Source organism: Eptesicus fuscus, chromosome 21 (assembly GCF_027574615.1).
Source record: "Eptesicus fuscus isolate TK198812 chromosome 21, DD_ASM_mEF_20220401, whole genome shotgun sequence".
NCBI lineage: Eukaryota > Metazoa > Chordata > Mammalia > Chiroptera > Vespertilionidae > Eptesicus > Eptesicus fuscus.
Window position 1 is genome coordinate 48,115,732 of NC_072493.1, and position 12,278 is coordinate 48,128,009.

Sequence of the window (12,278 nt, forward strand, 5' to 3'; positions counted from 1 at the left end):
TCCCCCCCCACCCCGCCCCTTACTGGGGATTGAATCCGCAACCTGGGCATGTGCCCTTGACCGGAATCAAACCTGGGACCCTTCAGTCCACAGGCCGATGCTCTATCCACTGAGCCAAACCAGCTAGGGCAGGCTGGATCCATTTTTCAGTGGCTCTGTTTATATTATGGCTCACAGGGGTCGACCATTCGGGACTGTGCGGGGCATGGGGGGGCACCCGGCCCCGTGCCCTCCGCGAAGGTACTTTAGGAAGGGCAGCCGCCCCAACACTGTCTCCTCCTTTGCAGCCACAGACCACAACCAGACCCAGGACCCCCAGGGTATTCTGATCGGCTTCCCAGTGGCCATCGTCCTCCTGCTCCTCCTCTTCCTCCTCCTTTTCTTCATCCTCCGCCACCGCCATCGCAAAGCCAAAAACAGTAAGTCCTTCAGCGAGGGAGGGAAGCCTGAGCAGAGGCCCCTGTGGTGCAAATCCTACAGGGAAGCGGGGAGAGGCATCTTCTGGGGGCGGGAAAGGGGGTGAGGGAGCCAGAGGCGTGGAGGTGGGTGCTGGTTTGCTGGCTCAAGTTGTGATGGTGATAACTCTCTCTTTTTTTTACTTACTGATTTTGAGAGAGAGACTGATTTGTTTTTCCACTTTGGTGTTGTTATTGTTAATCCTCATCTGAGGATATTTTTTCCTTGTTTTTTCTTTTTTTTTAGAGAAAGTGGGAGGGAAAAGGAGAGACAGAGAGAGAGAAACATCTATGTGAGAGAGACACATTGATCGGTTGCCTACCCCATGCACCCCCGCCTGGGAACCAAGCCTGCAACTGAGGTACGTGCCCTTGACCAGAATTGAACCTGCAATTGAACCACGGGCCAACGCTCTAGCTCAGCAGTTCTCAACCTGTGGGTCGCGACCCCTTTGGGGGTCAAACGACCCTTTCACAGGGGTCACCTAAGACATCCTGCATATCAGATATTTACATTACGATTCATAACAGTAGCAAAATTACAGTTATGAAGTAGCAACGAAAATAATTTTATGGTTGGGGGTCACCACAACATGAGGAGGTGTATTAAAGGGTTGCGGCATTAGGAGGGTTGAGAACCACTGCTCTAGCCACTGAGAAAAGCTGGCTAGGGCTGTTCCACTCATGTATGCATTCATTGGTTGCTTCTTGTATGTGCCCTGACTGGGGATCGAACCGTGACCTCCTGGTTTATGGGTCAAGGCTCAACCACTGAGCCGCACCAGCAGGGCTAAATTCAATTTAAAAAAAAAACATATCCTCGCCCAGCTGGCATGGCTCAGTGGTTGAGTGTTGACCTATGAACCAGGAGGTCACCATTCAATTCCCGGTCAGGGCACATGCCTAGGTTGCAGGCTTGATCCCCAGTGTGGGGAGTGAAAGAGGCAGCCAATTGATAATTCTCTCTCCTCTCTCTCCCATTATCTCTGAAATTAATAAAAATATTTTTTAAATATATTTTATTGATTTTTTACAGAGAGGAAGGGAGAGGGATAGAGAGGTAGAAACATCCATCAGCTGCCTCCTGCACACCTCCTACTGTGGATGTGCCCGAAACCAAGGTACATGCCCTTGACCGGAATTGAACCTGGGACCCTTCAGTCTGCAGGACGATGCTCTATCCACTGAACCAAACCGGTTAGGGCTAAAAATATATTTTTTAAAAAACATGTCCTCAGGTGAGGATAAAAAAGTTTTTAAATAAAATATGCAGCCCTAACAACGTCCTCTTCCCTCCAGATGTCACCGAGACAAAGAGACAACAGGCCACGGAGCCCATGAACAGACTGGTAAGAGTTTCCTCCTCTACTCTGCCCCCTCCCAACAATTCCTCTGGTCCCCAATATCACACCATCATATCATAGTCTCCCTTCTTCCCTCAGGCCTCTGAAGCTAGAGACCCACAGGATGTCACCTATATCCAAGTGGCCTTCGATGCCCCCACCCACGGGACAGCTTCAGCCCCCTCCTTGCTGCCCAGGCCGACCCAGGCCAGCGAGTATGCCACAGTCGTCCTGAGATGAGCCGTGCTCTGGACAGTAGGACTCAGAGCTGCCGGTTGGAAGGTCCCTCCACTGGCGTCGTTGCTTCTAAATCTGAGGCTGTCAGCCAGGCTGAGGGAACCCACCCACGTTACCCAGAAAGAAGGCCCCGGCGCCCCCTGAATCGGGAGATTATCACCCAATCAGTTCCAGAATCTCCACCGTAATTACCCAGCAATTCCCGGGACCCTCCCAGGTTATTGGGACAATGGCAGAATACTGTTTGTATGTTCTCACTGATTAAACAAATATACTTAAATCGTCTTGGGTGCCAGGTTTTCTATTACAGCCTAGAGATGCACAGAAAAGATCCCAAAACCATTCCTCTTGTCAAAAATGTGTGGTCTAGCCCTGGCCTGGAGGCTCAGTGGGTGGGAGTGTACAACCAAAAGGTTGCAGGTTCAATTCCCATTCAAGGCACATACCTAGGTTGTGGGGTCAATCCCCGGTCGGGGTGAGTACAGGAGACAACAGATCAATGTTTCTCTCTCACATCAATGTTTTTCTCTCTCTTTCTCCCCCTCCCTTCCTCTCTCTCTAAAATTAAAAAATATATATATTCAAAAATAAGTATTGATTTAGAGAGAGAGAGAGAGAGAGAGAGAGAGAGAGAGAGAGACCAATTTGTTGTTCCACTTATTTAGACACTTATTGGTTAACTAGAGGCCCGGTGCATGGAATTTGTGCACGGGTGGAGGGGAGGGGGTCTATCAGCCTAGCCTGCACCCTCTCCAATCCAGGACATCCCTCTCACAATCCGGGACCGCTGGCTCCTAACCGCTCACTGCCTGCCTGCCTGATCGCCCCTAACCACTCTGCCTGCCTGATGCCCTTAACTGCTCCCCTGCCTGCCTGATCGCCCCTAACCTCTCTGCCTACCTGCCTGATCACTCCTAACCACTCTCTCCTGCCAGCCTGATCATCCCTAACCACCTCTGCCTTAGCCACACCACCGTGGCTTTGTCCGGAAGGACGTCTGGAAGATGTCCAGTCTATCTGGTCTAATTAGCATATTACCCTTTTATTAAACAGATTCTTGTATGTGCCCTGTAAGGGATGGAACCCACAACCTTGGTATATCAGGATGATGCTCTAACCGACTGAGCTCCCCAGCCAGGGCCATAATTAAAGTTTTGTTGGAATATGACCACTCATGTTTACTTACGTGTTATATATATAATGGCAGAGTCTAAGTGTTGTAAAAGCGAAGAGCTGGAGGAGGATGGTTAAAGATTGATCCTACAGTTTCTCCACACAGCTGAGGCCATCAGTCAGAAAATAGTATAATTTATAAAATCCTTAGTTCTAATATAGACAGTCAAGAGACAACAACTTGCCCTAGCCAGATTGGCTTAGCGAACAGAGCGATGGCCTGCGGACCAAAGGGTCCCAAGTTTGATTCCAGTCAAGGGCACCTGTCCAGGTTGCAGGCTCGATCCCCAGTGTGGGGTGTGCAGGAGGTTTCTGATCAATGATTCTCTCTCATCATTGATGTTTCTCTCTCTTTATCCCTCTCCCTTCCTCTCTGAAATCAACAAAAACATATTCTTAATTAATGAATGAATTAACAACCACCCTGAATAACCAACGAAAGACTAGCTGAGGTGGAGTCTTAGAGCCAAGGATTTGCAGAAGAGGCCACATAGAGACAGGTAGGAAGGTCAGACATGCGTAAAGGTCTGGGCCCTGCTCCAAAAATTTAAGAATAAAAAATTAAATTAATTAAATGAGGGAACAAGGAAAGAAAGGGGGTGGGGGGCTGGAATGAAAGCGGAGTGTTGAATGGAGCAGTGATGCATCCGAATGGTGTCTGAGACAGATCTCCCCGGAGGCCACAGTGGAGATGGGACTGAAAGGGGCCTGAGGAGAGGGGAGACCATTTGCAGGCTCGTGAAAGAAGCCATATCAGAGAAGGTCAGGTCTGAGCTCAAGTTAGGCCGTGGGCGAGGAAGGAAAGAGCCAATGTTAGAGCTACCCAGAGGCTGCAGCAGCTGACCCGCCTCTGTGGTTGAATCAGAGGAAGAAGCTGTGGCTCTCCCTTCTGGGAACACGCCCCCACCTTCCCCTTCCCCTCTTCTTCCTCCGTGCAAGCTACCTTTACCCTTCTCTCTCCTAAGCTCCCAGGGCCCCTTCTTTCGCCTCTATCACATGTTTCCTGAGTCCATTTCTTCTCCCACTCACTTCTTCTATCTCTGTGACTTTCGAAACTACATTTGTTTTTTTAAAAAAAGTAAGAAGTTGGCAGTTGTGCAGAATTTCTGGAGAGCAGTTTGCAACATGTGTCCAAATATAAGATGTGAATCACAAACAAACCCATTTGGGGAACTTGACCTCAAAGCATGGTTACACAATGTGGAATATTCAGGAAGTCTCAGTTCAGTAGTCTTTACTTTCTTTTCTTTTTTAAGGTCAGTATTCCTTAAATAGCCACAGAAAAACACACATGCACACACACAAATATATATATATCCTGGCTGGTGTGTTCAGTGGTTAGAGTGTCAGCCCATGCACTGAAGGGTCATGGGTTCCATTCCCAGTCAAGGGCAGGTACCTGGGTTGCAGGTTTGATCCCCAGCCCCAGTCAATGCCAGAGCAGAAGGCAACTGATCCAGGTGTTTCTCTCACATCAGTCTTTCTCTTTCTCCCTCCCTCCCTTTCACTCTCTCTAAAAATCAATGGAAAATATCCTCAAATGAGGATTAACAAAAAAAAAAAAAAAGGAAATACAAACTTTTTGAACACTGGACATGCCGTCTCAATTTCCCTTGTAAAACATGCTATAGTAAGGAATATTTTTACTCTAAAGAGCAAATATTCTCACCTATGAGCCATGCAATGATTTCCTTTAACAGAGAAGTGTTTCCCCAGACTCCCGGTGTGGACCTAGTTGCTCTCCAGTCCTTGAGTGTAAGGTGGTCAACCAGATGACCCTCATATATCCATTACATGTTGCATTCTAACCAGTGTGATGTGTCTCAGAAGTTGAAGATGCCTGAGTTTCTGAAACACTGCTCTGAAAATGGAGCTGTTGACTATTTCGTCTCAAATTCAGCTTTTGGACCTGGAGAGTATTGTGCTAAGTGAAATAAGCCAGTCAGAGGAAGACAAATACCAGACGATCCCACTCACATGTGGAATTCAATGAGCAAAACAAACAGCATAGAAATAGACTCGTAGATACAGAAAACAGACTGGCAGCTGTCAGAGGGGAGGGGCGTTGGGGAGCTGGGTGAAAAAGGTGAAGAGGTTGCCCGGTCGGTGTGGCTCAGTGGTTGAGTGTCAACCTAGGAACCAGGAGATCACGGTTTGATTCCCGATCAGGGCACATACAAGAATCAATCAATGAACGCAGCATAAGTGGGACAACAAATCCACCTCTCTCTCTCTCTCTCTCTCTCTCTCTCTCTCTCTCTCTCTCTCTTTCTCCCTTTCTCCCCCCCCCCGCCCCCCATCGCTCTCTCCAATCAATTTTTTTAAATATCTGTATGACAGCAGGAAGCAGCTAATCACAGCTGAAGGTACCAAGCCCTGGTTCTCAGGCTTGGCCCCAATTGCCATCACCTGGGACTCTTTAAGAGCACCCCTACATCTGGGCAGCCCCCACTGATGTAGACAGCAGACTCTCTGGGCCTCGGTACTTGGAAACGATGCTCGAGGCAGGTGAGTTTAACCCGCAGTCAAGGTTGAGAACGTGAGGGGAACGGATGCTCAAATTAGAGAAAGGGTCTCCACCTATCCAGTAATCACGCTGGAGGCGGGCAGTTCTCGGCAGCGGGCCAATCACAGAGCTTGGGTGGGAAGAGATCCTTCTTATAGGCGGGTTTCCAAACCTCAGGTGTCTTTGGTCAGAGCATGGGTCCGGGCGCAGGCGAGGTGAGTAACATCCCGGCTTCTTCTTTACTCCATGTGTCTCTGTCTTCATTCAGCTGTTAAGTCCACAATAAAAATGCCTCCTCTCTTTTTTTTTTTTTTTTTTATGTTAAACCTTTGAAATTTCAAGTCGGATTCCCCTCTGACCATGACTCCTATAACTTTGAATAGTTGTGTGTTTTTTCCCTCTTGCTGAAGCTCAGTTTCCCAAGATCACTGGATATAAATGTAAGTTGGATTAACGTTGGCCAAATGAGAACATAAAAATAACCTGTTTTGTGTGAAAAGCGTGCAACGAATGTTTTAAGGGTAAAAGATACACCCCATGGTCAACGTTGAGGCTAATGTGTGGCCATATGAAGCCAGATCCAAGCTCCCATTTTCCCTGAAGCCGGTATCGAATCTCTAATTTCACTCTTCGTAGCCAAGTTTCTAGAAATAGAAGTATAACTTTGGTTCACAGGCTGATGCTCAACTGGCACATACAGATATTTTTAAAAATTGATTTGAGAGGCTGAGGCAGGAGGAGGAGGGAGAGAGAGAGAGAGAGAGAGTGAGAGAGAGAGAGAGAGAGAGATGGATTTGTCCTTCCATTTATTTTATGCCCATGCCTCCACGCCAAGACACCTCATGCATGTTTCTGCCCTTCACAGTCTAGCTTCTTGCCCCACCGCTCCCCTGAAATTGCTCTTCTTAAGATCTTGTCTGCCAAACACGAAGAAGAGCTGGGGTCCTTCTCTGACGGGTCTCCATCAGGCAGCTGAATCGTTGTTCTAGGTTCCAGTGGTCGGCAAACTCATTAGTCAACAGAGCCAAATAGCAACAGGACCACGATGGAAATTTCTTTTGAGAGCCCAATTTTTTAAACTTAAACTTCTTCTAACGCCACTTCTTCAAAAATAGACTCGCCCAGGCCGTGGTATTTTGTGGAAGAGCCACCCTCAAGGGGCCAAAGAGCCGCGTGTGGCTCGCGAGCCGCAGTTTGCCGGCCACTGTTCTAGGAAACGTGTCCTCATACAGACAAAACGCAGGCTAGTTCAAGACCGGGAGGTCAAGACCAGCATTAAGAATCTCCTGTTAACGTTTCTTTTGTTAGTTAACATTTTTCAAATTACACTGACATCCACTATTTTATATTCGCTTCAGGTGTAGAGCATAGTGGGTAGACATTCATAGAACTCATGATATGAGTTCCCCGATAAGTCTAGTCCCCATTTGGCACCACACACAGACGTTACAATATTATTGACTCTGTTCCTTAGGCTGTGATTTACATCCCTGCGACGATTTTGTAACTACCCACTTGTATTTGTTCATCCCTTCCCCCTTGTTACTCAGCCCCCCAACCCTCCTCCCCTCTGGCAACCCTCACGCGGTCTGTTCCCTGTATCTATGAGTCTGTTCCTGTTTCGTTTCTTCATTTATGTTGTTCTTTCGATTCCACGCATAAGGGTCCCACGGTGACATCTCAATGTAAATACGACCATTGAACACACGTGTGTACACACACTACTTCGGTGTAAGATGCGTTTCCTTGCTGTGACTTTGGACCCGTTGCAGGTGTGACTTTTCTCTTTCCGATGTAGCTGCTCGATGCAGGTGGCCCACCCATCCACAGCCTCAAAGGCCCACCAGGTTCTGACCCATTTCACCTCATCGGCTCGCCTCCCGGCTTTAATGGAAGACTTTATTCTGGGTTTAACGAGTTGGCGATTCTCTTCTGAAATGCCCTTGTTTTTGCACCTGATGCCTGGGTCGGGGTGCTGGGGGGAGAGGGGTGTCTATGGGAGTCGATTAGCAGAGGAATTGTGATCACAGCATCTGAAGGAAGGCTGGTCTGATTCAAGTGTTGGCTTCCACACGCCACAGCTGGCGGAGAAGGACCGTCGCTCATCTCTCTTAAATCTCCTTTCCCTGTGTTTTAAAAGGATCATCCTTACTCATGACCTCATTCAAGTCTTTCAACGAGGGCGAAATTAGATGGGTAACACCCGATTCACATAAAAATGGCACTGGGAATGGGGTAGTTGCCATGGTCTTTTTGTTGTTGTTGTTGGCACTATTAAGGTCCCCCGTTTTCCCATCCTTTGCCCACCTCCATCCAGCCTGCCTCCCCCGCTCTGGCCACCACCACCCTCGTCTGTGTCTATGGGTTATGCACAGATGTCCTTTGGGTAATCAATCCCTTCACCTTCTGTTGTCCAGTCCCTCCCACTCCCCTTCCCTCCTCCTGCTGTCTGTCCCGTGCATCCAGGCCTCTGCTTCTGTTTTGTTCATCGGTTCGTTTTGTTCATTAGACTCCACATGTGAGATCATATGGTAGTTGTCTAATCTCCAGGTCTATCCATGCTGTTGCAAAGGTAATATTTTCTTCTCTTTTTTTAAAATATATTTTTACTAGAAGCCCCCAATGCATTAAATTCGTGCGAGGGGCTCGGCCCTTGCAGCCCGGCTTCGTCCGGAAGGTTGTCAGGACGGTCATTCTGCTGTTTGGTCTAATTAGCATATTAGCTCTTTATTATATAGGATTGATTTCAGAGAGGAAGGGAGAGGGAGAGGGAGAGAGAAACATCAATGATGGGAGAGAATCATGGATCGGTTGCCTCCTCCATGCCCCACACTGGGGAATGAGCTCCCAACCTGTGCACCTGACCTGACCAGGAATCGAACCGTGACCTCCTGGTCCATAGGTCGATGCTCAACCACTGAGCCACGCCCGCCGGGCAAGATTTCCTTCTTTACAGCCACATAGTACTCCATTGTGTAAATTTACTGCCACTTTTTTTTTTTTGCCTTTTATTTTATTTATTTTTAGCTTATTGTTGACAGTATTACAGATGTCCCCCGTTTTCCCCTTCTTTGCCTCTCTCCACCCACCCCCGCCCCACCCCAGGCCTTCCCCCACACTATTGTTGTGTCCAGCTGGGCTATGCCTTCAGTATATGCATATGTGTCCTCTGATTAGCCCTGCTCGTCCCCTCCATCCCCCTCCCCTCTGAGTTCTGTCCGTCTGTTCCATGTACCCATGTCTCTGGACCTATTTTGTTCGTCCGCTTATTTTGTTCATTAGACTCCACCTATAAGTGAGATCATGCGATAGTTGTCTTTCTCTGACTGGCTTATTTCACTTAGCCTACTACTCTCCAGGTCCCTCCATGCTGTCGCAAAAGGTAAGAGTTCTTTCTTGTGGCCATGTAGTAGTCCATGGCCAAAAGCTCAGCTCTCCCCTGGTAGGACAAGATGGATTTCAACCTGCGGTCTCTCCTGGAACAGCTGGAGCTGGAGGAGTTGAGCAAGTTCAAGTCTCTGCTGAGGACCCTTCCCCCACAGGATGAGTTACAGCACGTGTCCCAGACGGAGGTGGACGAGGCCAGCGGGCAGCAGCTGGCGGAGATCCTCACCACCCGCTGCCCCGTCTTTTGGGTGGAGATGGTGACCATCCAGGTCTTCGACAAGATGAACCGAACGGATCTGTCCAAGAGAGCCAAGGATGAGCTCAGAGGTGAGCCGACGGGAGGCCGCCCTGTGTCCTGGGGGCGGGGTGGGAGTGTCCAGGGTTTGAGAAACACAGGGATAGCAGGGAGCCTCGGAGGGGCCACCTGGGCTCAACACAAAGTGTCATTCTTATACCCTCGCCACTTCTTTTTTTTTAATATATTTTATTGATTTTTACAGAGAGGAAGGGAGAGGGATAGAGAGCTAGAAACATCGATGAGAGAGAAACATCGATCAGCTGCCTCCTGCACACCCCCCACTGGGGATGCGCCCACAACCAAGGCACATGCCCTTGACCTGAATCAAACCTGGGACCCTTCAGTCCGCAGACCGACGCTCTATCCACTGAGCCACACCGGTTTTGGCCTTGCCACTTCTTACATCCTCACTATTTCGTGTATCTTAGCTATTTCTACTGTTTCTGGGTCCCGTATACCTACCCTGGGCTCCTTACCATACATCCCTTCTCCTGTTCTAAACTGTTTTGAAATGTATTCATGATTTTCTTCCTTCCTTCCTTTGTATTTATTTATTTACTTACTTGCTTATTTTTGAATTTATTGGGGGTGACATTGGTTCGCAAAACCATCCAGGTTTCAACGGTGCAACTCAACAAAACATCATCTGCACACTGCATCGTGCGCCCATTTCCCCAAGCAAAGTCTCTTTCCATCCTCATTCCCCGCCCCCATGCCCACCTCCACCTCCACCCCCGCACCTTCCCACCCCCCTTCCCTCTGGCCATCACCGCACTGTGCTCTGTGTCCGTGGGTTGTGCATATATGTTCTTTGGCTGATCCCTCCACCTCCCTTCATCCAGTCCCTCAACCCTCCTCCCCTCTGACAGCTGTCAGTCTGTTCCGCGCATCCATGCCTCGGTTTCTATTTTGTTCATCAGTGTCTTTTGTTCAATAGATTTCCACATATAACTGAGACCGTATGGTACTTGTCTTTCTCTGAATGACTTATTTCACTTAGCATAATGCTCTCCAGGTCCACCCACGCTGTCGAAAAAGGTAAGAGTGCCTTCTTTTTGACAGCTGCATAGTATTCCATTGTGTAGACGTACCACAGCTTTTTTTTATCCACTCACCTACTGATGGGCACTGGAGCTGTGTCCAGATCTGGGCTGCTGTTTAATGCTGCTGCTATGAACATAGGGGGACATATATTCTTTCAAATTAGTGTTTCTGGGTTCTTCGGATATATTTTCAGAAGTGAGATCGCTGGGTCAAATGGCAGTTCCATTTTAAGTTTTTTGAGGAAACTCCATACTGTCTTCCACGGTGGCTGCAGCAGTCTGCATTCCCACCAGCAGTGCACCAGGGTTCCTTTTTCTCCGCATCCTCGCCAACACTTGTTGTTTGTTGGTTTATTGATGGTCGCCATTCTGACAGGTGTGAGATGATACCTCCTTGTGGTTTTAATTTGCATCTCTCTCGCCTGTCCTCCACAATATTAAATCACCGCATAACCTCTGTTTTGCTTTTAATTCCTACTTATAATGTTTCTTTCCCACATAGTATGTCTATAAACATCCTTACACACATTCATACATTGCAACCCCTACTGTGCTTTAGGTCAGCAGCACTGGGGGCTGGGTGACTCTCCTGGGCGAAAGAAAGGGATATCCCGTGCCCTGTAGGATGGTTAGCAGTATCCCTGGTACATGGGTGCTAGCATCCCAGCACCTCTAACCCTTACATGCCTGCAGCACACTGCCCCCCCACCACCACCACTGGTGACAACCAAAGAAGTCTACACATATGGCCAAGTGTCCCCTTTGCGGGGGGAATGGCCCTGAGTAGAGAGCCATGTTTTATGTCACGGGGTTCCCCACTCTCACTGTTCTTAGCAATCTCTTGGGGAGCTTGAAATATACTGACATCTGGAACCTATCGCTGGAGACACCCATTTCACTCATTGATCTATGGCTCCCCCTAGGCATGTAATTCCTTTTTTTTATTACAATTTTACATTCAATATTATTTTGTATTAGATTCAGGTGGACGGCATGGTGGTTAGACATCCGTATACCTTACCAAGTGATTCACTCAGTAACTGTAGTCCCCATCTGACACCATACATAGTTGTTACAACACTGGTTTGTTTTGGATTCTTTGGGTTTTTTCTTTATCTTTATTGTTGAAAGTATTACAGATGTCCCCCTTTTTCCCCCATGGACTCCCTCTACCCCACTCCCACCTTTCCCAGGCCTTCACGGTGATACTGTCTGTGTCCATGGGTGATGCATATGTGCACATAAGTTCTCTGGTTAATCTCTTCTGCCCCCCTCCCAATACTGTTGACTATATTCCCTATGCTGTTTACATCCCGTGACTATTCTGTGACTTCAATCTGCACTTTTTTAAATATATTTTTATTGATTTCAGAGAGGAAGGGAGAGGGGGAGAGAGGAAAAACATCAATGATGAGAGAGAACCACTAATCAGCTGCCCCTTGCATGCCCCCCACTGGGGACCGAGCCCACAACCCAAGCATGTGCCCTGACTCTGACCTGGAATCCAACTGTGGCCTTCCGGTTCATAGGTCAAGGCTCAACCATTGAGCCATGTGGGTTGGACCCAATTTGGGCTTGTTAATCCCTCCCCCTTTTTCACTCAGCAACCCAAGCCCCTCCCATCTGACAACCACCAGGCTGTTCTCTGAGTCTGTTTCTCTTTGGTTGGTTGGTTGTTTTGTTCTCACAGTTAGGTGAGATCCTGCGGTACTTGTCTTTCTCTGCCTGGCTCATTTCACTAAGCATCGTACCCGCTAGGTCCAGCCATAGGCACGGGGTTCTTCAAGGCTTCCGAGTGATGCCTGTGTGCATCCCAAGTGTTATAATTCCTACCTA

At 48.2% G+C, this 12,278-nt stretch overlaps 1 protein-coding gene across 1 annotated transcript in view; it reads left to right on the forward strand.

Moving 5' to 3' along the window:
* NLRP2 (NLR family pyrin domain containing 2) overlaps positions 1 to 12,278 on the forward strand; it is a 34,784-nt gene that overhangs the window by 1,799 nt on the left and 20,707 nt on the right. The window contains exons 2-3 of the mRNA XM_054710074.1: positions 178 to 240; positions 9,167 to 9,428. Of these exons, the coding sequence (XP_054566049.1) occupies positions 178 to 240; positions 9,167 to 9,428 (325 nt within the window). The remainder of the gene's footprint in view (positions 1 to 177; positions 241 to 9,166; positions 9,429 to 12,278) is intronic.